This window comes from Oryctolagus cuniculus, chromosome 4 (genome assembly GCF_051225735.1).
Source record: "Oryctolagus cuniculus isolate XC-2025 breed Fujian yellow rabbit chromosome 4, ASM5122573v1, whole genome shotgun sequence".
In the NCBI taxonomy this organism is placed as follows: Eukaryota; Metazoa; Chordata; class Mammalia; order Lagomorpha; family Leporidae; genus Oryctolagus; species Oryctolagus cuniculus.
Window position 1 is genome coordinate 8,966,748 of NC_142870.1, and position 23,281 is coordinate 8,990,028.

General features: G+C 46.5%; 1 protein-coding gene across 1 annotated transcript; it reads right to left on the reverse strand.

Moving 5' to 3' along the window:
* Positions 1-14,550: 14,550 nt before the first annotated feature.
* On the reverse strand, positions 14,551-17,520 carry LOC138849460 (carbonyl reductase [NADPH] 1-like). The gene is made up of 3 exons (XM_070073108.2): positions 17,141-17,520; positions 16,567-16,674; positions 14,551-15,322 (listed from the first exon to the last, which is right to left on the reverse strand). Exons 1-3 carry the CDS (start codon positions 17,427-17,429, stop codon positions 14,886-14,888), a joined length of 834 nt encoding a protein of 277 aa, XP_069929209.2. The 5' UTR covers positions 17,430-17,520; the 3' UTR covers positions 14,551-14,885.
* Between the last annotated feature and the right edge of the window lie 5,761 nt (positions 17,521-23,281).

Below are 23,281 nucleotides of genomic sequence, written 5' to 3' on the forward strand. Positions count from 1 at the left end.
AGAAGATCAAGTTTCTGTTTATTTCACCCCTAACCAGGGAACAGAAGCAAGTTTGTTCCTGAGGTTGGTTGGGAAACGTTGGCTAAAGCAGCTAGCGACACATCTGGGTCTGTGCACCTGCTGGGCCGTCTTCTCACCTGGATGGGGGTCCTGCAGAGTACAGGTGCGAAGGACTTTCACTGCCTACTATTCCACAGTGTGTCAGGATTTCTGTCCCCCCTTCAGAATGAAGAGTTGGTTCCATCCTTGGAGATGTGGTTGATTGGTTGAGTGGTGGGAAATGAATGTTCCTCACTGCGGTCTGCTTAGGATGGGGGACTGGAGGCTGTAGGGTCAGCTTTCATTTCCATGTCATCCAGTAGTTGCCCCCACACACAAGTGGCCACTGCAATGTCCGTTATAGGAAACTGAATGAATGCAATGAAAAAGTCAGTTTTTAGCTGCAACAGTCATGTTTCAGGTGCTCAGTGTTCGTGTGTCTCAGTGGCCACTGTCTGGGCTGTACAGACACTGGACATTTCTCACGGACCATGGGGCTTCACACGGATTCCGGATAGGTTGCTGTAAGGGAGGGTTCCAACCAGGGGTTAACAGAAGGTCAACAGCCCGGGACAGACCCTTGCTGCATTCCAAGGGACATTTTTATTGGGACAATTGTAGATCCACATGCAGTTGTGAGCAATAACACAGAGATTCCATAGACTTTGCCGATTGCCATCACCAGTAACAATTTGCGATATGCACAGTAAAATATCACTGTTCAGACCACTGCAGAACAGTGCAGCCCTACTCAGAGTCCCCCAGCTCTGTGTGTGTGTTTGCCCGTGTGTTGAGTTCTGGACAGGTTCATCTCGTGCAGTTTTGCATTTCCATCACTGCAGTCAAGATCAGAGCCATGGGGGCTGGCGCTGTGGCACAGCTGGTAAAAGCCTCCACCTGCATTGCCAGCATCCCATGTGGGTGCCAGTTTGATCCCGGCTGATCCACTTCCAATCCAGCTCTCCTTTATGGCCTGGGAAAGCAAGTGTTTGGGCCCCTGCACCCACATGGGAGACTTTGAAGAATCTCCTAGCTCCTGGCTTCAGATTGGTGCAGCTCCAGCCATTGCAAGTTGTGGAGTGAACTGGTGGATGGAAGATTCTCTGTCTCTGTCTCTCTCTCAGGATAAGGGAAAATGAAATAAATGTGTCTAACTGTAAACACTGATACTCTTAACACCTTACATTCTATAGAAAAACTATTTGGGTTTGCTAATGTTTTCTTAAGTTGTCCATATGAAAATAGTTCTATACTCTTGAAAGTAACTAAGGATGGGGCCAGCGCTGTGGTGCACTAGGTTAATCCTCTGCTTGCAGTGCAGGCATTCCATATGGGTGCAGGTTCTAGTCCCAGCTACCTCTCTTCCAGTCCAGCTCTCTGCTGTGGCCTGGGAAAGCAGTAGATGACCCAAGTCCTTGGGCCCCTGCACCCGCATGAGAGCCCAGGAAGAAGCTCCTGGCTCCTGGCTTAGATTGGCCATTGCAGCCCTCTGGGGAAGGAACCAATGGGTGGAAGACCTCTCTCTCTGTCTCTTCCTCTCACTGTCTGTAATTCTACCTCTCAAATAAATAAATAAAAAAAAATCTTTTTTTTTTAAAAGTAACTAAGGTTGAAATTTGATGCTATCTTATTTGGAAAATTCTTAATTTGGAGATATCTAAAGCATTATTTTGAAATGTAAATCAAGGAGATCAGCAGATGGAAAGCAAAAGCTATTAGTCTATATGACATAGAGAGGGATCATCCAGTGTGTGTCCTCCTGGGATTTCTCCCACAGCAGTTCATTAGGAGGGCCTTACTTACTCCCTCATTCCTCTATTCTCTTCAAGATGGAACCTGACTCTACACTGAAGAACCCTCCAGGTTGTACAGTTTGATCTTTAGGTTTTATAAAAGGGATGGCTATCATTTTTCTGTAGTGACAGCATAGCCAAAATGAGAGCTTAAATTGTGATTTCATGGCTAGATTTACTTTACCATGGGCACAGTAAACAGGCAAACCCCCTCTTTCATACCAAAGGAAGGGAGAGAAAGTTTTACTAATGACTTCAACTTTTATATATAAGATGGTCATCATGTTTGATGCTAAAGTGAGAACATAGCTCTCCTCATGGGCATTGTCTACCTCACAGAAAGACCACTATCAGAACATGCCTGTGACTACAGACTTCTAATGTAGGCCACCAAAACCTGGAGATGGGACCTGAGCACCCCTTGACTTGCATCCTCTGGTCTGCTTTAACAAAAACCAGGAGGAAGGCAAAGCTAGGCATCAGAAGCAATGTAAAGATAGGTGCAGGCCTACTAAGGGCTGCTCTGTACAGTGATCTGCCCTCAGGGAGACCCAACAGGCCAGTCCACTGCAGTGGCTTTTGATGTGGAAAGCCAGGGCTGCAGCACAAGTCAGCTTATGAAGAGGCCTGGCAGCTCGGCCAGCCAAGAGTTGGATCACCAGAAACAGAACTGCCCTAAAGCAAAAACGCCCAGGTCTTGTTGGCTCCAAGCTGAAAAACCCTTCACTTGGCCAGCTTCCAAAGTAACCACCGCTGCGGAGGGGACGGCCAAGTAGGGTCAGCAACATTGCAGGCAGCACTGCAAATTTCCTGTTAGAGATGCCACCTGCCTTCACCTGGCCCGCTCTCCTTCCAGGCCAGCTGGGTAATGGAAGTCAACAGGGTGCCTTCCTGAGGAGGTTCACACCTCCCTTAGGATGTACCCCATGTGGAGATATAAATAGGTCTGGGCCTCATAACTGGCACAGCCTTAAAGCCCACCTGATTATTACCAGGCCCCCTCTGTCAGTTTCTATTTGCCTCTCAATCAGAAAATTTATTCATGGTTTAGACAGCAGCTTTCTTAAGTCCTCTAATAATGACTCTGTCCTTTGCTCTAGACCCTGTCTAACCCACGTGGGGCCTCACTCCTTTGTAATCAAAGCCTCTACTCTAACATCAGTGACTCAACTACTGACCCAGGTGTATCGATGGTCCTTTCCCCAACTTGATATTGTATGATTGTCCAGAATTTTTCTACAGACAAACCCCTCTATCCATAAGAGATGCGTGGCCTTTCTCCCAGCCTTGGTGGTAATCAGCTTTGCAGCCTCTCTCTCCTCAGTACTGATCTCAGGAACAGCTGTGGGTCACAACTCCAAAACACCTCTAACAGTTACAAGGGGAGGTCACTAGGTCCAAAGCCATGTCACCTCACTAACAGGCATGGTACTATGGGACAGATGGGCCTTACCAGTGCTGTTATTGTGTTAACCAATCAGGCCACGTAAAACCACATCCATCAAACAGTCCTCACTAAGTTCCAGAGGCCCCCCTCATTTGCTCTCCTCTATAGGTCCTCTCATTACCTAGTTAACGCCACTCCTGGGGCCAATGGCTGCTATACTCACCCTGGCTTTTATACTATCTTGTCTGTTTAAGTGTTCACAGGTGATAATGGAACAAACCAAAGTCTTCTCCAACCAGGCTGTCATCCAGATGCTGCTACAGGGATATACTCGCTCCCCACCCAGAGATCATGGGTTGAGATGTCACCCCATGGCAATGGAGAGTAACTCGCTGCCCCATGTCAGCTCGAAGTAGATCTAAATAAAGATTATCTTCCCTCTACCCCTCCTGGACTTTTGGGGCTGAGGTAATCCTATACAACACTTGCTCTATAAAAAACAAAAGGGGGGAATGTTAGCAAAAGGGTGCCACCCATGCCCCAGACACCATCTTAGACTCTGGCCCCATGTCACCTTGCACACTAAGCTTTGGTCCTAAGCCCATGGCCCAACCACATGTGTCAGCTCCACCCCAAACCTAATGGGATTCACTGCTCCCACATCCCTACTCCCTGCAAGAGTAAAACAGGACCTGCCTCCTGCACACGTGCTCTCTCTCCTGATCTCTCTCTCGACCCCACTCTCCTTCTTTCTTCTCTCTTTCCCTCCAGCCTGTTGGGTTTCCCCCACCCAACAATAAACCTTTCCCTTAAAAAAAAAAAAGACTTCCACAGGCTAGGCAGCTCATGTCAAGAGTCTCAGGTGATCACTGACGTCATACGTAAGAGTGTTAATGGTTAAATTAACAACAGGAGTCACTGTGCACCAACTTCCCATGCAGGAACTCTGTCCTCAAAAAGTTGTATTATACTTTTAGAGAGAATTATTTGAATAGCCCTCGTCCTGACAGTCGAGGGACAGTTTTTTATTGTTATCTTCTATCTTGTATTTCCTTTTTTTCTTTGTTTCCTTTTTCTTTTCTTTTCTTGTACTATTCGTTGACCTCTGTGTAACATAGAGTTAATCATATGTATATAATGTCAATTGAAAAAAATCCCAGCAAAAAATAAGAGGGGGAATCAGAGAGGGAGGAGCTTTACATGATGAACAAGCCAGGACCAGGCACCTCTACCATGATTTACTGTAAAGCTGTGTAGTTCTGCATAGCGTCCTACAGATTTACTTCTAATGGTACAGCCTAAACACTTGTCATGGGACTCCAAACCCAATTAAACTGCTGGTAAAAATGCCATCTTAATTGTAAAAGTGATCATATTAAATGTTAAAGTCAACATATAGCTAGGTTTAAGTGTAAAAGTGATCATATAAATAACATCAAGTGCCTCATAATAATAATAGACAGAATTAGGAAGGAATGTCTAATATGGGAAGCAGTCCACAGAGCAGACTCCTAGAATGACATTCACTGTAAGTAGCATTCTGACCTCAGAACCAACCCTTAAGGCTTCCTGGTCTGGCTGAAAGGCCTGTGAGAGCATTTCAGGCATGGAAAGCCAAGATGCTGTGACAAAAAATATCCTACACAAAGGATCTCTGTGAGACCCCAGTGGAAAGAAGGGGCCATCAAAGAAGGATGTACTTTTCTCTGAAGAGAGGAGAGAACTTCCACTTTGCTTATGCTGTGTCCAAAAACTGATGTCTGTCCTCACAAAAGGCTCCCATAGCCTTGGCAGCCCATGGCAAGAGCCTCTGACATCATATATAAGAGTGTTAATTGTTAAAGAAACAATAGAAGTCACTGTGCACTTACTCCCTGGGTAGGACCTCCATCCTTAATGAGTTGTACTATGAGAATTAACTGCAAAACTTGTTCTCAAACTGTACTCTATATGTTGTGTGTGTGGGGGGGTGTGTGCAAACTGTTGAAATCTGTACTTGGTATAGAGTTGGTCTTCTGTATATAAAATTAAACTAAACATGAACCATAATGAAGAGGGGGATGGGAGAGGAAGAGGGAGGTGGGACGGGAGTCGGGGTGGGAAGGTAGGTATGGGGGAAAGAACCACTATCTTCCCAAAGTTGTACCTATGAAAAATGCATTCACTAAATAAAAGCTTTAAAAAATAGAGTTGTATTATGAGAGTTAACTGTAAAACTTGTTCTCAAAGATTATTTCATTTTAGTGTATTAAGTAGAAGATATGAACAGCCCTTGTCTAGACTGTTGAAGAACAGGGTTTTTGTGCAAATTTCCTCCTCCCTGTGTGCATGGTGACAGCAGGACAAGGGTGTTCTTCCAAAGGGGCCCCACGGCAGGCTGTTGCGAAGGTCGGTATTGTGCAAGACGATAATGGTTGTGAAGTTTTAAAGTTAAAATTAATACCTGTGTGCCAATCATTAAAACACTATTTAGTTTTCCCCAAAGGCCTCACTGATTCTTCAGGCCCTGAGTTTGCATCTGCAGGAGCAGCATGTGCTGCCCGACACTGCCCTCTTGTGGACTTGTGGTCGCTGCACTCCAGGGCGGGTGCTTCAGTCCCTGGCTGCCATATCCAAGTGCTCCATGGTGGGGGCCTCAAACAGGGTTCTGGAAGCCACAAGCCCTCTCAGGGTTCTGCAAGCCACAAGCCCGAGGTCCAGGGATGGCAGGGCCCTGCTCTCTCTCCAAGCTCTGACCCAATCCTCCCTTGCCTCCTCCAGTGGCTGCTGCCTGTGTCTGTCCCTGGTGGGCCTTGAACATGGCAGCAGAACTCCAAGCTGTGCCTCTGTCCTCACGCAGCCTCTTCTCTCTGCAGCATCTGTGTGTCCTCTTCCCTTCCTGTAAGGACACTCGTGGTGGGATTTGGGGCCCTCCCTAACCCAGCAGGCCCTCAGTGAATCTGTTACATCTGCAAAGGCCCCGTTACCCCCATGTCACACCTCAGCCTGGAAGAGGACGTGAACTTGGAGGACGCAAGACTGAATCCACTGCAGAGCCTCTCTTGAAAGTTTCCATTGCCCCCTTCAGTCCGTGGTAGAGGTGGCTGGTCCTGGCTTGTTCATCATGAATTTTGTCTGTGTAGGTCTTGGACTTTTGAGCTACTGTAGCAAATACCTGACACTGGACCTGTGTAAGCAATAGAGGTGTATTTTCTCACATTTCTGGAGAGTAGGATGTTCAAGACCAAGGAATGAGCAGGTTTCATTTATGTTTATCTCTTCTGTTTACTGTTTGAGAAAACCAGCTCTTTATTTTTTTGATTTTTAGTTTGAATGTCATTTATTTCTGTTCTGATCCTTACTATTTCTTGCCTCCTGTTAATTTTTGGTTTGCTTTTTTCTTTTTAATGAAAGTTTTGGGCCTGCGCTGTTGTGCAGTGGGTTAAAGCCCTAGCCTGCACACAGCAGACTCATAGAATGACAAAAGCCCTAAACAGCATTCTGGCCTCAGAATCATAGAGTACTGTCTTCAAACAGCATTTTATACTTTATGTGTCTATGTGGGTGAAAATGATTGAAATCTATACTTAGTATATAGTTGATCTTCTGTATATAAAGATAATTAAAAATGAATCTTAATGAAGAATGGGATGGGAGAGGGACTAGGAGGTGGGATGGGAGTGAGGGTGGGAGGGCAGGTATTGGGGGAAGAATTGCTATAATCCAAAAGCTGTACCTAAGAAATTTATATTTATTAAATAAAAGCTTTCAAAAAAAAAAAAAAAAAAAGCCCTGGCCTGCAGTGCCGTCATCCCATGTGGGCACTGGTTCGAGTCCCCGCTACTCCACTTCTGATCCAGCTCTCTGCTATGGCCTGGGAAAGCAGTGGAAGATGGCCCAAGTGCTTGGGCCCCTGCACCCATGTGGGAGACCCAGAAGCAGCTCCTGACTCCTGGCTTTGGATCAGTGCAGCTCTGGCCATTGCAGTCATTTGGGGGAGTGAACCAGCGGATGGAAGACCTTTCTCTCTCTAACTGTTTCAAATAAATAAAATAAATCTTAAAAAACAATTTAAAGTTTCATTTATTTTTTTTGAAAGGCAGATTGTCAGAGGGAGAGTTGGAGAGATGCTGGCTCATGCCCCAAATGGCCACAACGATCAGAATCGGGAAAGGCCAAAGCCAGGAGACAAGAACTCCGTCCAGGAGTTGCATGTGAGTGGCACAGGTCAGATACTTGGGCTGTCACCAGCTTCTTTCCCAGGTGCATTAGCAGGAAGCTGGATTGAAATTTTGAAAACAGCTCGAGAATTGATTAGGAAACGCAGTTATTATCAGTGTATAATGAGTTTTGGGATAAAAACCATGACAGATTCATCACACCAGTATGATCAGACATAAATGTTACATCATTCAGAACATTCGCGTCAATACCACATCAGTACCAATAAAAGTTAAAGAAGATTCAGCCTCACTCTGTTATTTGACAACACTACAAATGCGACCCAATATTCCAAATAAACCTGATTAGTTTACATCTCTTCAAAATGAGAGTTACATCTTTTGAGGTTCTACAGTTCAACGAGAAAATCTCAAAACTGACTTTTTGTCAAAAAGACTTAATGTAAAACACTGCTCTTGAGGAAGCCGGGGAATAATGTCAAAAATGGTTTCCAGCTGTGCCTGTGTCTGCACGTGGCCTCTTTGTGGAGCATCTGTGTGTCTGCTTCCCTACCTGTAAGGACACTCGTCATTGGAGGTAGGGCCCTCCCTAGCCCAGCAGGACCTCACGTGAACCAGTTACACCTGCATGGACCCTCTTTCCATAAAGTCACAACTGAGTTGAAAGGGGGTGTGAGGTTTTGGAGGATGTAGCTGAATCCACTACAGAATCTTAGCTTAATGTTTCTATTGAGTCATTTCAATTGCTGTAATATATGCCTGGTTGGTTTATCATGAGTTCTCATCTGTATGTGTCTTAGACTTTTTGTGCTGGTATAAAAAAAATAACTGAGATTGGATAATTTATAAACAATAGAAATATATTTCTTACAGTTCTAGAAGATAGGATGTCCAAGATCAAGATGTTGGCAGGTTTGGCTTCTTGTTTGTTTTGTTTAATTTTTCAGAAAATCTGATTTTTGTTCTTTTGATTTTTTTGTTGTTGTTATATTTTTGTTTCATGCTACTTGGATCCTTATTAATTCTTGCTTCCTGTTTATTTTGAGTTTAGCTTGTTGTTGCTTTTCTAAGTCCCTGACATACACTGTTAAATTTTTTAAAATCTGGCTGGCGCCGCAGCTCACTTGGCTAATTCTCCACCTGTGGCGCCAGCACCCCGGGTTCTAGTCCTGGTTGGGGTGCCGGATTCTGTCCCGGTTGCTCCTCTTCCAGTCCAGCTCTCTGCTGTGGCCCAGGAAGGCAGTGGAGGATGGCCCAAGTGCTTGGGCCCTGCACCTGCATGGGAGCCCAGGAGGAAGCACCTGGTTCCTGGCTTTGGATCGGCGCAGAGCCGGCCATAGCAGCCATTAGGGGAGTGAACCAACAGAAAAGGAAGACCTTTCTCTCTGTCTCTCTCTCACTGTCTAACTCTGCCTGTCAAAAGAAATTTTTTTTAAAATCTGGAATCTTTCTATTTTTAAAATCTACGCACTTAATGCTATAAAATTCAATCTGAATACTGCTTTATTGTATGCACTGATTTTAACATGTTGCATTTTCAATTCCATTTGATTGTATACATTTTTTATTTTCTTTTTCACTTGTTTAATGATCAATTTGTCATTCAGTCATGTTTTCAAAATTCTATGTATTCATGAATTTTGTTTCTCTTGTTGCTCAGAGTCTAGAGTTTTTTCTGGGTCTCCCACGCGGATGCAGGGACCCAAGGACTTGGGCCATCTTCTGTTGTTTTCTCGGGCCATAGCAGAGAGCTGGATTGGAAGTGATGCAGCCAGGTCTCGAACCGGTGTGCATATGGGATGCTGGCGCTTTAGGCCAGGGCATTAACCTGCTGCGCCACAGCACTGACCCCTCCAGTGGAATCTAACATGAAGTGCTTGTGCATACAGGGCAACAGACCTTGAGGGATGCTGATCTTGAGTATGGGACCAGAGCCAGCAGTACAAACGAAGTAGCCATCTACAGTTCAGGTCCCATACAACCATAGGGCCTTGTCCTCCCGCCAAGGACCTTGTTGACTCTGGTGCATCTCCTCTGTGGGTGCTCCCTTCAACCACCCTCTCCAGCACTGGCACACTGTGGTTTGCTTCTAGACTTTGCATTACATTGAAGTATCTTTCTGGAGATTGAGAGAAGCAGAGACTTTGGAGCAAATGACTTTCTCATTCTTGTGTTCACCTTCTCAGAATCATTGGCTGTAAACTATATGAAAGAAAGAAATCAAGTTGAAGCTCATAAAATGCCTGATTTAGTGCTTCCTGAATATTACAAAATGGGCTATGGAAGACCTTCTGTAATAACACAAGAAAAATCTGATTACAAAAAAAAGAAACAGGTTTATTAGAGACTTACCATGCCAAGGATGACCCTAGTTGAATAAATTCTATCCAAGGATGACCTTGGGGCCTTAAGCTATTGAGACTTATGTTTGGATGGTTAGTAGGCAGAAGTTAGCAATTAATATCTGCTCTTGGGTTGGTCAGTGTTAGTCATGTAGGAGAGTTGCTGAGATGGTTTCTACTTGAACAGTTGATCTGTGAGCTGATCTGTCTAAAATACCGAGTCCACCCAGCTAACAGTTGCCTTAGCTATTTGTGTTGAACATTCTGTCTCTGTATTTCACATTTTTACTTTTCACTTAGTTTATCTGGATGGCAAGCTATACCCATATTTTCTTATTTTTCTCAGTCCTAAGTTCCCAATCACACTTCAACCATGCCTATTAGACAACATCTTTGACTCACACTACTGGGTTAAGTACCTTGGCTAAGATGGGGGTCACTATTTTCAATAAATATTACACATTCATGTTTTGGTCAAAAAGTCATCTGAGAAAACACAGCAGTATTGTAGAACTAGTTAAAGGTCACGTTAATCTTTAAACCATGCATTTGAGCCTGGCGACGATGACATTGAGTTTGTAGTCTACATTTATGCAAGGAATCAAGTATGTACAATATATACCAAGGAAACAGTCCCAAACACAATGGTAAGAGCCTGCAGAACCAAGTGTGGGGGTATCAACAAGATTGCTAAATTTTCTGAAGTCTTTGTTTTGCATATGTCTTGAAGATCAAAGATCTGGAGCCAGGAGTGTGGCATAGCAGGTAAAGCCGCCGCCTGCAGTGCCAGCATCCCATATGGGCACTGGTTCAAGTCCCAGATGCTCCACTTCTGATCCAGCTCTCTGCTATGGCCTGGGAAAGCAGTCAAAGATGGCCCAAGTGCTTGGGCCCCTGCACCCACGTGGGAGACCTGGAATAAGCTCCTGGCTCCATGCTTCGGATCAGCTCAACTTGGCTGTTGCGGCTAACTGGGGAGTGAACCAGCAGATGGAAGACCCCCCCCCCCCCGTCTCTCTGCCTCACCTCTCTTTCTCTCTGTAACTCTGGCTTTCAAATAAGTAAATAAATCTTTTTAAAAAAAGATCAAAGATCATACAAAGACTGTAGATTCTGGCTAAAACTTTCAGAACTATACTGAATAAGAGTGGTGACCAAAAAAGACACATATCAAGTAAGAAAAAAAAAAAAAAAAGAAGAGACTGTAGGGATGGGAGTGCAACATTCCTTCTCTAAGATGGTACATTTATGAACTGAGAAGTTAAGAGAATGATTCTGTTCTCAGCCAGTCTCTGTCCAACCCTGTGAATTTCTTAGACATGGGAGACTTCTGGCCTTAATTGTACTCTGAATCTGTCAGCTTCAGAATCAAAGCATATAGGGATGGGGTCAGGGCTGTGGCTCAGGGGGTTAAAGCCCCCAGCCTGCAGTGCCAGCATCCCTTATGGGTGCCAGTTGGAGTCCTGGCTGCTGCATTTCCAATCCCTGCTAATGCTCCTGGGAAAAAGCAGTGGAGGATGGTCCAAACACTTGGGCCCCTGCACCCACGTGGGAGACCTGGAAGAAGCTCCTGGCTCCTGGCTTCAGCTTGGCTCAGTCATGGCTATTGAAGGCATTTGGAGAGTGAATCAGCAGATGAAAGATCTCTCTCTCTCTCTCTCTCTCTCTGTAACTCTGCCTTTCAAAGATATAAATACATCTTTAAAAAACTGCATGTAGGGCTTTTGAGCCTCTTTTGGGACCAGGGACGGGACTCTGAGCTTGAGCTTAAGCAGAAATCTTCCTCAGGGCATCTGTTCAAGAGACTAGTCCTCCACCTGCTCAACAGTCCCACGCCATCCTGTTGCTTCCCAAGCTCTCCTAGAAAGTTCGATTGAAGTGCTCTTTGCTTTGGAAGCTACTTACATTTCATGTTAATGGAGAGAGAAAAAGTCCCATTCTTTGAATGACTTGATAGGAAGTCTTATCTGCCATCTGTAAAATCATGCAGAAGTTAAGTCCTATGATTTGAAGACCACCTGACTCGGTACAAGGAGTTGGTACTGTAGGAAACTGTGTGATGCTTGAAGGAATGTAGGAGTCACTCCAACAGTTGATTAAATTATGTTTTGGTCTTGGAGTGACTGGGGTACAGACAGTGGTCAGGAGAGGGGCCCAAACTGATGACATAGAGGGAAGACAACAAGCATTTATTTGCTATCCAGGGAGAAAGGAAATAAATAATAGCCAGGCAAATAAGGAAGCAATGTATGACACGTATGGTATTCAGCTGTTCAGGCATTTGAGATCTAAAGCACTGTCTAGGGTGGCAGCTGTCCACTTCATGTTGATCTGAAGGAGGTAGGGTACCTGTTTCCTTCCTACAGTGTCTGCTCCTGGGGGATTCCCAGGAATCCCAGTTGGAGTTCTGCAGTTCAGCTGGCTTCCATTCTATGGAACCTTGGTGTTCTCCCCACTGGGTGAGGCGATGCCAAGCAGGCCTCCTTTGTAATTTGGCCGTAATGTGGTGGTCGGTGAGAACTGTTCTTTTCTTCAGGTTTGGAAGCTGCCTTCGCACGATGTCTCTTTCAGACTTCTCCAAGTTTCAGATCATATGGGCAGTGACTAGGGAGATGCCAAGGAAAGGCTGTCATGTACTTGGAAGGATACGATTGAGAACACTGCATTGTCCCCTGACAAGCTTAAGTGATAACTTTTGGGAACAGGGCATAGTCTGAGATTGCAGGAGATATTCAAAGACACATAATCTGCCCAGCTATAAACTCATAAATGGGGAGTCGATGAACCCACGAAGGAGCTGTTGTCTTGTTCATTAAGGCCATAAGGAAATCCTTTATGCTAGAGCCTTAGAGTACATTGGCAGCTTTAATTGCAAAATATCCTTTGCCCTATTGATGTGTCTTCAAGATTAAGGAAGGTAAAAGTTATAAAGTCTTTAATCAGCAAAGTTTTGCAGTTACTCAGTTGCAACTGCAGTGATTTTTGAATTTTTCTGTGAGAGGAAAGATGGGTTGAAATTCCGCAAGGAAGGAACATAAAATGGTCTTTTAGCTAGTACAGGAACTGCTGCTTTGACAAAGAAGAATCTGCACCCATCTCAAGAAGCAGCAAAACATGACCAGAATATATTTCCAATGTACCAGAGGGAGTAATCACATTAAGTCAAGATCATGCACTAAGGTGGGAGAACTAGGATTTCCCCTCATGTTTTGTAAGTTGTTTATTAAGGATTTTATTTATTGGCCAGCGCCGTGGCTCAATAGGCTAATCCTCCACCTTGCGGCGCCGGCACACAGGGTTCTAGTCCCGGCCGGGGCACTGGATTCTGTCCCGGTTGCCCTTCTTCCAGTCCAGCTCTCTGCTGTGCCCCAGGAGTACAGTGGAGGATGGCCCAAGTCCTTGGGCCCTGCACCCCATGGGAGACCAGGAGGAAGCACCTGGCTCCTGGCTTCGAATCAGCGCAATGCGCAGGCCGCAGCGTGCTGGCCTCGGTGGCCATTGGAGGGTGAACCAACAGCAAAAGGAAGACCTTTCTCTCTGTCTCTCTCTCTCTCTCACTGTCCACTCTGCCTGTCGGAAAAAAAAAAAGATTTTATTTATTTATTTGAGAGGTAGAGTACAGACAGTGAGAGGAAGAGACAGAGAGAAAGGTCTTCCATCTGCTGGTTCACTCCCCAAATGGCTGCAACAGCTGGAGCTGTGTCGATCTGAAGCTAGGAGCCAGGTGCTTCTTCCTGGTCTCCCATGTGGGTGTAGGGGCGCAAGCACTTGGGCCATCCTCCACTACTTTCCCAGGCCACAGCAGAGACCTGGACTGGAAAAGGAGCAGCTAGGTCTAGAATTGGTGCTCACATGTGATGCTGGCGCCGCAGGTGGAGGATCAACCTAGTGCGCCACGGTGCCAGCCCCTTGTAAGTTTTAAATAAACAAAAATGTAAAAGAATAGTATAATAAAGATGCATAACTGACCGAGGCCTGGCAACTGTGAGAATTCCAAACTTGACTTACATGTTCATCTCTGTGTACTCTGCTGTGACAAGGCAATGGGTCAGACCTCAGGAATGTCATCCCTACACAACACATTTAAATCCAGGAGACTTAGTAATAATTCCTTGATCTCTAAGTAGTTTAGGGCTGAGTGTTTCATACAGATGCCCTCTCATGTCACATGAGTGACATCTGACATGGCTGTTTTTCACAATGATTTAGGCTTAAGAAACCAAGACATTGGGTTAAACCTGCAGTGCTCGCATCCCATATGGGCACTGGTTCGAGACCTTGCTGCTCGAATTCTGATCCAGCTCCCTGCCGATGGCCTGGGAAAGGAGTAGAAGATGGCCCAAGTCCTTGGGCCCCTGCATCTGCATGGGAGACCGAGAGGACGCTCCTGGCTCCTGGCTTCAGATTGGCGCAGCTCTGGCCGTTCCCGCCAATTGGGGAATGAACCAGCAGGTGGAAGACCTCTCTCTCTTTCTGCCGCTTCTCTCTGTGTAACTCTTTCAAATAAATAAATAAATTAAAAAAAAAAGAAGCAGACCATCTGCCTTTCCCTTCATGGTATTGTCTGTGTTCTAGAGATGGTAAAACTGAAGCCAGATGATATCACCCTGCTGTGCTTCAGTTTCCATGTTGTGTCTGTTTTGGCAATAGCTAATGGCCCATCTGAGTAACTGGGATGAAGTGTGTGACCTACAGATCCCAGGACATTGACTACTGGACTCTCTCTGTGTTAGCTGACTCCTGAGTTCTACCATCCTTCTACTGACCCAATGTTTTGAAGGTTTTACTTTGGGAAAGACCTGTTTCAACATATAAACAATCTGCACATGTTCTTTGAAAGAACCATTTATTCAAGTATTAATTTCTATTGTTTCTTTTCAGCAATTACAATTTTACTCTCCTGTATCACATAGGAAATTGGAAAGGATCTTTTCAACAATTATAATTTTGCTCTTCCTGTATCACATGGACATTGGAAAACATTTCACAGAATTAGTAGTCAACTCAGGAATAGCCAACTCAGGTACATTAGCAGAGGTTAGTTGATAGAGATGATGCCTTTCTTTTCCCTCCTGGTTGGAAAATCTGTTGACTGTGAGATATTCTTCATGTTAAATCAGGACAGGCTAGGAAGCAGGATCCGCAGGTGGAGCTGGGGGTGAGCTCACCACTGTTCAACTTTTTTGTCCATGACAAACTGTCCATGAGGGCCCTCAGCATCTGGAGGCAAAAGGGCCAAGTACACGGGGGTCTCTGCTCCTTCTTCTGGGCTCTTGGTGGCGCTGGGTCCCCCCATGTCGGTTCTCACCCACCCTGGGCAGCAGGCATTCAGGAGGATCTTGTCCCCTCCCCTCTGCTCACTCAGGTGCCTGGCCTGGATTCTGGACAGCACAGTGACTCCGATCTTGGTCACTCCATAGGCAGTGTCAGGCCAGCCTTCTTTCTTGTGCACCCCCTTCTTCGTGTCTTCCACAAACTTCTTCATGAGCCCCACCAGCTCCTCCTCTGTGATGGTCTCACTGCGAAACTTCTGCTGCAGCTCCGGGCTGCAGGATTTAAGGGCTCTGAGACACATCAGGCTGGACACGTTCACCACTCTGCCTAAAATGCACCAGAAATCACTATCAGGAGAGGCTTGCACAGGACGGCTGGAGCCCAAAGGCGCTGGGATTTGAGACCAGAAAACTTCTTCTTGAGAAACAAAGGCCAGTGTGCATTCTAAGAGCAGCAGGCATGGATGGTGCAGTCGGTGCGTAAGAAACTATTTGTACCTTCAAGAATTCAATCAGTAGAGGAAGCAGGTGAATTGGAAAGAGAACCAGAGTCTTGGATGAAGTAGAACCTTTCAAGAGGACAGGACAGGAAAACAAGATAGGAGTTGAGAGTAAACTATACGTGCACGTCCTCACTGTAAACCACTCATTTCCACCCTTTGAGTAGTGGCTGCCATTCTTTCTTGGTGTGATGTGCTGAGCAGCGGTTCACCTCCTGTCTCATTACTTGGGATTAGTGTTGCAGCACTTCACAACAAAGAAATAGGATCGTGCGCACATCAAGAACAATGAGTGCACTGAATAGCAGGGAATATGAGCATGGAGTTAGGCAGGGTCAGATTATGGAATCCCTGTGAACCGTGGTGAGATCTGCACTTTGCTCCTGGAGGACTTCTGAGAGGGGTGGCCATCAGAGCCTGTGTAGGAAGCCAAGAAAGGAAAGGACCCAAGAAGAGACGTCTCTTAGGGGGGTTGCAGCTGTGCAGAAGCCCACGGGAAGGCCAGCTCTGCAGCTGGGAGCAATGGGCGGGGAGAGAGTGAGCGGTACAACCTTGGGACCTGTAGTGACTGTGAGGTCTCTGTGCAGGGTGACCTCCAGGACCTGGTGGGTGGCCAGGGTGACGCAGGAGGATGATGACTGTTCTCTGGAAATGTGTTAGCTGGGGAGGGGCATCAGGAGGAGGAGAGGAAGGACGAACTCCAGGAGTATCCTAGGCAGGTGACAGAGTTTAGGGGGATGATGGATGGCTGTAGGAAGCCTCTGTTAGCCTGAGAGGGCACAGGGGTCCACCTTAGGGCCTCCAACATGAGTGGGCATGGGAGAAATAAAGTCTCCCAGGAAATTTGTGAGCAAAGACTACAGGGTCAGAAGGCGCCAGGTGTGCCAAGGGCAGAGACCGCAGGGGCAGTGCAGGAGCGGGGACGATGTCCTGACCCAGGACAGCCCCTGGCAGGGGCGGCAGCAGGCTGGTGCAGCTGGAGCAGGACAGGCAGCAGGGATGGAGCTGAGAGCCCGGGCAGCAGGGCCAGCTCCCTCCTGAGGGCACAGCGTGGGGTCCCCAGGAGACTCACCTCTGGGCCTCATGAGAGGCAGCAGCTCCGTGCAGACATCTCGGGTGCTATCAAAGTTTGTCTTCATAGTCACTTCCGCTTGAATATGAAAGGGTGTGGTATCCTCCACTTTTAGGGCAGAGAGAACACGGTCAATTAACAGCAAGCACAGGGGACCACTCCATTTAGAACCGCGTGGGACATGGGTGACTTCTGAGTTGTGTCTGGGTGCAGTCACAGCATCGCGCCAGCGTCTATCCCTGGTTTGACCACGGCCTCTCTCTGTAAGACGGCAGCACTGGGAGAGGCTGGGCGAAGCCTGCTGGCCTGGGCTCTGGATTTAACCAGTTCCAATTTATTTATTTCAGGAGCAGCTTAAAATCTACCCCACACCCTGATGCCAAACCCCTAGAAACTGTGAAGAAAACCTTGGAGACAAGGACACACAAAGGTCTCTGTGGCTGGACTCTGTGCCTCCCCCATCCCATTCCGCCTCCCCGAAAGGTGCAGGGCCCACCCCAGGCTGCCCTGACAGGCGTGGCCCACTCTGGCTGGAGGTTCTGGGCGGTCCCACCCCTCGCGCCCCCGCCCTCACTTTTGAAGGCGATGCCCGCGTTGTTGACCAGCACGTCCAGGCCCCCATACTCCTTGCGCAGGAAGTCGCGCAGGACGCGGATGCTCTGCAGGTCCGTGATGTCCAGCTGGTGGAAGCGCGGGCTCAGGCCCTCGGCCTGCAGCTGCTGCACCGCCACCCGGCCCCTCGCCTCGTCCCGCGCCGTGAGCACCACGTCTCCCGAGAAGAGCCGGCACAGGTCTCGCGTGATGGCGAAGCCGATGCCCTTGTTGGCGCCGGTCACCAGCGCCACGCGGCGGTCACTCGGCATCGCTGGGCTGTCACCGCTGGACCACTGCGTGGAGAACGATCCTGGCGCGGAGCCTGCGCTGCGCGGGGTGTCCGGGAGTCTACGCCGGTCTGGAGCCCGCTGGATGCGTGCCCGGAGTCTTGAATGCGGTGCAGCTTCGCGAGTGCGCCGGCGCTGGCGCCGGCCCCGCCTCGGTAAGGCTTGATTTCTTATTACTGCACCTAGTGACCTCGGTGGACCTTGCGAAACCTGCAGGGGGAAAGGGAATGTTTGAGAGTAGGGTTACTCAATAAACCCGGAGGAAAATTACAGGGGATCAGCTTCTGTCGGGTCCCTCCCTGAGCGCATGGAAGCTAAGCTCCTGAGAGTCCTTGGCCAGGTTTTCCTCTTGCAGTGGGACGCGTTTAGGGAAGCAGCGTGCAGTGTGCTGTCTGCGCGTGCCTGGAGCGCCATCGCCTTACCTGGCTGGATCCTGCGGTGCACAGGTGTGAGGGGGCCTCGCAGCCCTGTTTTATACACTCAGTGTGTGCGAGTGCACCTTTATATCCCCATTCAAAATGAAGAAATGGATACATCCTCGGGGGATTTATAAATGGCTCAGCGGTGGGAAATGCATTGTCCTCCCTGCTTCCAACAAAGGGATAAGTGACTTGAAGGTCAATTTAATTTCTGTGTCATCGCATTGGTGGCCACTAGGCACACGTGTCCGTTTCAATGTCAGCTTCAGTGAGCGGCATTCATGCAATGAAAAATGTCGTTGCAATAGCCACATTCTAGATGGGCAATGTTCGTGTGCCACTGTGGCCACTGTTTTGGGCTGTCCAGATACAGGACATGTCCATTCTTCTTCTTCTTCTTCTTCTTTTTTTTTTTTTTTTTTACAGGCAGTGTTAGACAGTGAGAGAGAGAGTGAAAGGTCTTCCTTCCATTGGTTCACCCCCCAAATGGCTTCTACAACTGGCGCGCTGCACTGATCCGAAGCAGAAGCCAGGTGCTGCTTCCTCCTGGTTTCCCATGCGGGTTCAGGGCCCAAGCACTTGGGCCATCCTCCACTGCCTTCCCGGGCCACAGCAGAGAGCTGGACTGGAAGAGGAGCAACCAGGACTAGAACCCGGCGCCCCAACTGGGACTAGAACACAGGGTTCCAGCGCCGCAGGCAGAGGATTAGCCTAGTGAGCCGGGGCGCCGGCTCGGACATGTCCATTCTTGAAGAAGGTTCTGAAGGAAGGTGCTTCTGACAGATTCCAGGAATGCTGCTATTTCAATGCAGGGTTCTGATCAGTGGCTTAGCAGAATTTAAACTGGGAGAGGCCCTTGCTCTTCTGGCTGTTAGTGTTATTAAGATGGTTTAGCTTCACATGCAGTAGTACAATACAATCCAGGGATTTCTTAGGCTTTATCCAGTTCCATTTTGTGTTCACAATTTTTAAAACTGCAGTACAATACCACAGTGAGCCATTTGACAACAAAACAATCCTCCATCCTATTCGGAGCTCCCTAGTCTTAGGTGTGTTTGGTCCAGCGCAGTTTCATCGCGTGCAGTTTTGCGTTTCCACCACTGCAGTCCAGATCGGACCTTGGCACCCGCACCAGGAGCCCCTGTGGCTCTGGTAGAACTAAAGCACTCTCCCGGAGCCCCAACCCAGTTCCCGCCTCTGACGGCTTTGCATGTGCTCAGCCTTTCTACCATTTTGTGGTTTCAAATGTTACACGTATGGACTTATACAACATGTATCTTCATGGATTTTTTTTCTATTCAGGGTAATTAAGAACATTATTGCTTCCTTCTCTCAGTGAATGTTTGCTCTGTTCGTGGCTGGCTTTTTTCCACACTATTAATTACTTTTTTCTGTAGCTGGGTATGCAGTTATTAGAAGAAGAAAGTGGGATGGATTAAATTTGCTCATAGCCATCGAAGATAGAACAGGCTGTTCAGGGAACTCTGGGCCTGGGAGCCTCCTGATTTTCAAATCACAAACACTAGGAGGGACATGAAGTAGGATCTTCACTCTGATCTGTGTTTACTTTAGGAGAGTCGTTCAATGGGGGAAGCATGCTCCATAAAATGCAGTCTAAAAATAGTAGGCATTAATGAAAATTCAGTATATGATATAGGTGGCATTAACAGTTAATGGAGGAGAGAAATAAATTTTCTGAAATTGGTCCAGAGAAAGGAAGTGATGATCAGAAACAAAAATTACAACATACACCAAGTAATTCGTAAAGCGAGAGAAGAAAGCTGATTTACAAATGAAACCATAAAAAACTGTATTTTTAGTGTGTGTAAAGATCTTTATAAGCATAGGAATAAGGGAGGAATCATAGGGGAAGTGACTGACAGATTTCACTAGAAGATATTTTTTGAAAATTTGTTCTTGAAAATCATGAGAATTTAAACCCACGCTTAAGCTCTACGTGAATGATTTTGTATTTTGGATCTTAATTCTAGTGGTGTGTTTGTGAGGGGCCCCATCCCTGGGACCTTGTCTGGGTTCTAAGCAAATCAAAATAAAATCAAAGAGTAAAGATGGGAGTTCCTGACACTGCTTAGTGGTGGACATCGGCGTACTGAGACGAGCCTGGCAGCTGTGTGGAGAAAGAATCGTATCACATCTGTTGTGGAATAACCTTCACACCTTTAATGCACTTTACCTGGTTTGAGCAGTTATTTTATTTTTCTTAAAGAGCACTGGTCCACGGTGTCGATTCAAATAGAAAATGTTGGCACAGGATTTTGTTAAATTATGAATTGTGAAGCCTCAGGGGCTTTCCTGGCTCATGAACTTCACTTGACACTGTCTTTTCTCCTTTCACTTTTTGCTTATCTGAGGTGCTCAGTACAGCATGGACTTTGGCTCCTGGATTCAAACCGCGGCCCAAATGCTTACTAGTTATGTAATTCTAAACAATTTAGTCAGTCCTGCCAAAGGTGAACCAAGCCATGTACCTGTGAAAGTGTTCAGGACAGCTTTTAATCAGCAACGTGTTATTGCAATAATAAATTGGCCTAGTGGAAGCTGAACTCAATTTTTATTTGTAGAGGAGAGAGGGTGGATTTTAAAGGGAGAATGAGAGACCTGAAAGGGGGAACGGTGGGGCTTGAGCAATCAGGGACAGAAAAATTACAGAGGGCTGCTTCGTAGAAATGCTGGTTAACGGCTGTGTCTGGTAGTTGACAATTAGCAAAATGAAAATTCTGTCCCACTAAAAAGACTGAAAGAGGATCTGTCATTTCTGATGATTGCATTTCAAAGGAATGGCTTGCAGGCCTGTAACATACCTTTGAAATGATTCCAAATACTCACATGGTTTGCTAGGTGATGTTTTAGGGTGTATTTGCCATCTTCAAGAGTGCTACATCTTACTAGTTCTTAGATGTGAGAGCCTGGAGTGAAATTACCCTCTGCTTGGGAATGTTATCTCAAATGTTGTCAGATCTCCCCTACAGGAGTTACGGGCCTAACTACTGGACTTTGAAATACATACAAACTTGAATTTGACCAACATTTGGAGACCTTAGACTAAGACTATGCACACAGTAGGCTGTACTGTCAGCTCCTTCTGCACATGTGTAGAGCTGCAGCAGGCTCTGGAGCTGTGAAGTCAGTTACAGCACCCCCTAGCTCCACCCTCTAGTGTGTGCGGGGTGGGCGACATCATAGGTGGTTACTGTCTCCACTGTGGTGGTCAAGCCAGCATCTCCCGAGAACCACTGGCATAAAGATGCACTTCCAACCTTAGGTAGACTTTGCTTCCCACCAAGGCCTACTTTTTTAAAAAAAATTACTTTATTTATTTGAAAGGCAGAGTTACACAGAGAGAGGAAGAGAGAGAGAGAGAAAGAGAGATCCTCCATCCGATGGTTCACTCTGAGAGAGAGAGAGAGAGAGAGAGAGAGAGAGATCCTCCATCTGATGGTTCACTGAGAGAGAGAGAGAGAGAGAGAGAGAGAGGGAGAAAGAGATCCTCCATCCGATGGTTCACTCCCCAAATGGCTGCAACAGCTGGGGCTGGGCCAGAGCAAAGCCAGAAGCCAGGAGCTTCATCTGAGTCTCTTATGTGGGTGTAGGGGTCAAGCACATGGACCATCTCTGCAGCTTTCCCAGGTGCATTAGCAGGGAGCTGGATCAGAAGCCGAACACTTAGGACTCAAAGTGGTGCCCATATGGGATGCTGGCATCACAGGCGGTGGCTCGACTAGTTACACCACAATGCTGGCCCTGGCCTGTTTTTATACTGATTGAGAAATTGGACTTTATTTTGGAGCTTATTCACTATGTGGTCAACATACCTTGTATAATGGTTGTGTTTCCCGTGAGGTTTGGTTCTGTTAATCTCTCCCTCTTTGAGCATGTTGGACATAAGAAAAGTTCTCCTTGTATAGCAACAAAGCATGTGGTTTGTTAATTCATACATTGATCAAATTTCCACTGTATTTAATGAAGTCCTTGAGAAAAACACTCCTGAGGCAAGTGCACATCTTAAAGGGACAGAGGAAAAATTCACATCTGTAAGAATTTTTTAGTTAATGCTTTAAGAAAATGTGGTCGGGGCCTAATGTTAGATGTTGGCTAGAATGAGTTTTTTTTGTTTGTTTGTTTGTTTGTTTGTTTTTGGCAGCTTTGAACATTCTTAGGAAGGCACTTAAAGGGAGGGAACAGGGTCATCCTAGGGACATAGCCCTGAGTTATTAGAAACTATGTTAGTGCTTAAGTAGTTTTTTTAAAAATTATTTACTTTTATTTTATTTGAAAGGTGGACACATTACATTGGATCTGGGTCACTCCCCAAATGCCCACAACAGCCAGGGCCGGGCCAGACTGAGGCATCTGCGTCGCCCACCTGGTGGCAGGGTCTCAACTACTTCTGCTGCCTCCCACAGTGCACATTTCTGGAGTGGAGCCAGGGCTCAAAGCAAGCACTCCAATGCAGGATGCTGGCACCTGAAGTGGGCTCTTAGCTACCGTACCAAATTCCCACTTTTACATTTGGAGGCACAGGGGGGTGACTTGGAGGCATTTTAGTTCCAGACCATCACAATAGTGATTATCACAACAAAACAAGTCTCATGAAATTTTGTTTTCCCAGTGCCTATGAAAGCTATATTTACACTATCGTTTTTTAAGTATGTAAAATAGCATTATGTCTAAAAAAAAAGCAACGTTTATACCATACTTAAAAAATACTTTATTGTGGGGTGGGCACTGTTTCACAGCTCATTAAACCATGGCCTACAATGCCAGCATCCCATATGGGCCCCAGTTCAAGTCCCAGCTGCTCCACGTTTGATCCAGCTCCTACTAATGCACCTGGGAAAGCAGCGGAAGATAGCGCAAGTCCATGGTCCCCTGCATCCACTCGGGAAACATGGAAGAAGCCCCTGGCTATTGACTTCAGCCTAGCACAGCCCCAGCTGCTGAGGAGAGTGAACTAGCAGATGGAAAATCTCTCTCTGTCTCTCTAACTCTATGGTTCAAACAAATAAATCTTAAAAAATAAAAATACTTTATGGCAATGAAACAAATAAAAAAAAAAAAACACTAAAGGGTTCATCTGAGCCTTCAGCCAGTCATGAGGTTTTGTTGGTGGAAGGTCCTGCCTCCTTGTTGTTGACTTCTGATTGGTCGAGGTGGTGCTTGTTGAAGATTGGAGTGGGTGTGGCAGCTTCTTAAGACATCAATAAGATTTCCCTGTAGCATCCAGTGCTGCTTGACAGCATTTCGCCCAGTGCAGAACTTCTCTTAGAACTGGACTCAGTCTTCCCAAGTTCTGCCATTGCTTTATCAACTAAGTTTCTGTAATAGTCTAAATCATGTGTAATCATTCTAGCAATGTTCACAGCATCTTCAGCAGGAGTAATTCTACGTCAGGAC